This window comes from Zingiber officinale, chromosome 9A (assembly GCF_018446385.1).
Source record: "Zingiber officinale cultivar Zhangliang chromosome 9A, Zo_v1.1, whole genome shotgun sequence".
NCBI lineage: Eukaryota > Viridiplantae > Streptophyta > Magnoliopsida > Zingiberales > Zingiberaceae > Zingiber > Zingiber officinale.
In genome coordinates this window covers 15,643,713-15,647,996 of record NC_056002.1, presented here as the reverse complement: position 1 = coordinate 15,647,996, position 4,284 = coordinate 15,643,713, and the positions used below count along the sequence as shown (strand labels likewise).

Here is a 4,284-nt window from a genome sequence, read left to right as displayed (position 1 = left end):
AAGTAACACAGTGGTTAGAGTCTGACCTTCCAATTATGAAGTCACGACATGGCTAATGTCAGTAATGAAGAAAATACAGATTCTTTGTTACATACTTCTGCAAACAAATTAAATTAGTGAAACTTCCAATTACTTTTCTTGAACACTACTATCCTTTTTTAGCTATTAAATATATATATTATGAATTATTCGAGCAAGTAGTTTCAATCCATTAAATGCATCGACAAATTTAACTAAATACATCCACATAATACTTTAAAAAAGAACTATTCTTACATGCCTAACCATTGGATGGAGCAAACAGGACTAATTAGAGAAGAAGAAAAATAGTTTAAGAGACAATGAATGTGAATCTCATATATGCATAGGAACACATTGATCAAAAATCACAGCTGCACCACTCCAATAAGTAAAGAAGAAGCAAGTGCATTAGTTGTTATCAAATTTTAATACTATCTTTTCCACTAAGTAACCTCAAGATTTGTTTCACCTATTATATTACAGAGTTATGGAGGCCGATCATGACACCTAGGTAGCCAAAATATTTATGTGATAAGTATGCTGCCTCATAAACAGAATATTTGTGAATCAAAATACACAGATCACTACTTTGGTGAGTATATGTAGGACTAGGATATCAATTCCTAGGGCATAAAAATAATAATTGGGTTTAAAAAACATGTGCAAGCTAGGATTGTTAGAAAGAGTGGTTAACAGGATTTGATCGAATTCAATCCAAAGTAAAAAAATAATAATATATACAAAACTCATTTTTACTGCCTTCAACTATCAGATTTCTCAGTAGAATTATACCTGACTGTGCAATTTGGGACAAGCACAAGCTTCAACAATCAGATTTCTCAGCCGCCCTGTGGCTTTCAATCCCTCTGGAATGATTGATAGCGCCGGACAACCATATACGCACAGGGACTCCAAACGCGACCGTTCGAGCCAAATTGGCAAAGACTCCAATTTGTTGCAATTTATTATTACCAATGTATCTAGATATAACAACGTCTTCAAACCATCTGGTAGACTCCTCAATTCTTGGCACCCAAATATCTGCAACGATTGGATTCCACTAAGATTCCCCCAATCATTGAATTTAGAAGTAGGCATTAGCATCTCATTACTCAACCATACTTTCAACGAAAATCGAGAAGTGTGAGAAACGCAAATAGGCATATGGAATTCCCTGAGCTTTGGGCACTGAATTAGGGTCAATTCCTTGAGGCAATAAAAAGTCCTGTCACGGAATTTGTATGGGTTCTCTTTAAAATAAGAAGGCGGGTCCCACTTCTCTAGCCTAGGCATTTGAGAGAAAGTGAGTCTCTTCAACAGAGGAAATAGAGCTGAGCCACCCTCCCCGTAGAAGTCATCGTCTATTAATCTGATCGAATCAAAACCACTTATTGCGAGCTCCTTAAGGTTAGGTAGTTTTCCAAGTGGCGGTAGTCTCTCACATCTCCTGAGATTAACAAGATGAACTGTAGTTAATTTATTCATAACAGAAATTGATTCCTCCCTGATCAACCAACTTGGTAGTTTGATGCTCATGTACGAAACGATCCGCAAGATCTTCAACTCTTCGATGTTACGGTGGAAGCCTTGGGTCAGCTGTAGTGTGGGTTCGAAAGTTTCTTCAGCAACCATATCATTCCACCATTCCCAATGCAGCATCAACTCATTTACATGTTGATTCTCTTGTAAAATAGTAGGTGGTGCAGTAATATCGTTGGGCTCTTTTGCTTTTGCTGATACTAATCTTTCAAGGTGTTGTAAATGCAGGGATTCAAGATTTGTAAGATCTCGCAACTCTGACAACATGACATTTCCAAGACCATCTATAGCATCATATCCGCATAACACTTCCAAGTTTGTCAATTGCCTAATTCCACCCGGCATTCTAGTCAACGATGCACATCCCAACATGTTAAGTTGCACCAAGTTCTTCATGTCGCTCAAATCATCAGGCAACTTTGAAAGCCAACAACAACCTCCAACATCTAATTCTTTTAAATTCATGAGGCGAGTGATTGACTCTGGCAACTTCTGAATCCTTTGGCAGTATGACAGTTTCAAAATCTGTAATTTTCTAAGCTTGTAGATTTGTCTTGGAAGCTCCTTAAGCTTTTTGCAAAGTGATAAAATTAGAACACACAAATTACTAAGGTTGTAGAGGGATTCAGGTAATGTTTCTATCTTGTTCTCCGCAAGGTTGAGGTATCTCAAGCAATGCAATGTGCAAATTGTAATAGGGAGGTCATGAATCATAATAGCTCTCATATGTAACGTACATAAACAAGTGAGATTCAAAAACATACCTTCAAATTTCTTTGTTTCTATATGATAAATATGTCCTTTTTTCTCTTCTCTATGCAAAACCAAAGTTCTCAGCTTGTTGGCTACCCCAGCCCTTTCAATGGCCTTTTTAGATTTTGAAACATTTTTAGAATGGATAGGTAAATACAGATGGCGACATTGCGGTGGGATACTTGAATCTTCACTAACCTTCATTCTAAAAAAGCATGGATCTAAATTGAACTCCGATCCGATGTATTGAATATTCCTTGTAAGCCTTGTATTTGTTAGAATGCCTTCAGCAATCAACATATAGAGCACATCTTCACCGTAACTTTCCCCTTCACCGAAACTTTCAGCTTCAGATCCTCCAAGCAATAAATTGTAAAGAGAAGGTCGTATATTCTCAAATGACCCATATTGTTGGTGCACCAACAAAAAATAACAGTGTAAAATTTCAAAACGGTACAACTGATTAGGTAGTTCTTTCCACTCATTCATGTCTCTCCACCTAAACATGAGGCCCACACCCTTTGCTATTAGAAGATTCCTATCTCTATGCCAATGATCTAGTCTACATTTCTTAGCAAGTGGAATTAGCATATTAGTGGTAGCAATTGGAGAAGCCTTCTCTTTGTGAATATTGTTATTACCTTCGGTTGAATGGGCAAATGTTGCATACCTTAATAATATTCTTACCCATGCATCCTCAGGCAGCTCTTTTAATTTGTATTTCTTGACATTGAATTCAATTCCATATTCGCCATAAGGATTCCCAGCAAAAGTATGCCTAGCGAGGATGACTCTGCTCCCCGGTGCACCACAATGAAGGAGATTCAACTTAAATTCCTCCCACTTGTATCTGAAAACATTGGGTACATCAGCGTCATCCAAGATGAGCAAGTATCTATCTCCACGAAGATGTTCACTGATAAGTGGCCAACAATTGATGTTGGCACATGGCTTTCCGGTCAATAATCTTGCAATTTCTTTGGCGATCATCTTACTGTTGAACTCTCTGAAAGATGAAGCATCCAACCATATTCGATGTTGGAAATGTTGGCGCACCCAAGGGTGATGGTAGATTTTGCGAGCTAGGGTTGTCCTCCCAGAGAATTCATCACCTCTTATGTCAATGATGAAGGGTACATTTCCATCTTCATCACATTGTTGTTGTTGAAGGAGCTCTATGATTTGGTCCTCGTCTTCCTGTCTTCCCATCATTTCCTTACTAAGAATAGCAGCGTAGTCATCATGGCATGGATCCATGGAATCCATCATCTCCGCCCAAAGGCCCAAAACAGTCCCCCTCTTGACTAGGTAGTTCAACAAACAAGCCATCTCTTTGAGCTCTACTAGGATGGCCTGGCGACTGCTCGTTGATTGGATGTTGTTGTTGATGTTGACCAAGGGATGAAAGAAGTTGCTCATCTTCTTCTTTTTTTTTGCTTCATCTTGTTCATTCGGTTCCCAATAATCTAAGATCCTCTTCAGCAGGCTGTCCACATCCTCAACGGCCACACCCACATCCTTCATCCAATCTACCACACCCACATCCTCCATCCACTCTTCCACATTGTGCTCCGTGAGCACGCGAAGAGCAGCGTCCATGAGGAAGGAATTGATGGCCCAAAGGCAGTCCTGAATCATCTCCAAGTGATTCGAGATGCGGAATGCTTTCCCTTGTGCCACCATCTCGGGCGCCGGCAGGATCTTCATCACTATGTGCCTCAATTGCGATATTGTCGCCATAGATATTTTAGCTAGCTGCTTTGGGTCGATGCACAGGGCTATGCATTCAAGTAAAGGTCCCAAGGTAGCTTAAAACTTTACGTGTTCTCTCGTTTTCTTTAATTGATGGTGACTAACATATCGATTAATTCCCGGCAAGTCAGCATATGTGCGTTACTTGCTAAAGACTTTGATGTCACGGATGCCTACTTAGCAAGCAATAATATATCTGATTATTTTTTACACAAGTTT

General features: G+C 39.3%; 1 protein-coding gene across 1 annotated transcript; it reads right to left on the bottom strand.

The window, feature by feature from the left end:
* Positions 1 to 807: 807 nt before the first annotated feature.
* LOC122019058 (putative disease resistance protein RGA3) lies at positions 808 to 4,053 on the bottom strand. The gene has a single exon (XM_042576565.1). It carries the CDS (start codon positions 4,051 to 4,053, stop codon positions 808 to 810), a length of 3,246 nt encoding a protein of 1,081 aa, XP_042432499.1.
* Between the last annotated feature and the right edge of the window lie 231 nt (positions 4,054 to 4,284).

What these genes read in the sequence shown, in the direction of transcription:
- LOC122019058 (XM_042576565.1), bottom strand. Translation starts at nt 4,053, where the DNA reads ATGGCGACAATATCGCAATTGAGGCACATAGTGATGAAGATCCTGCCG.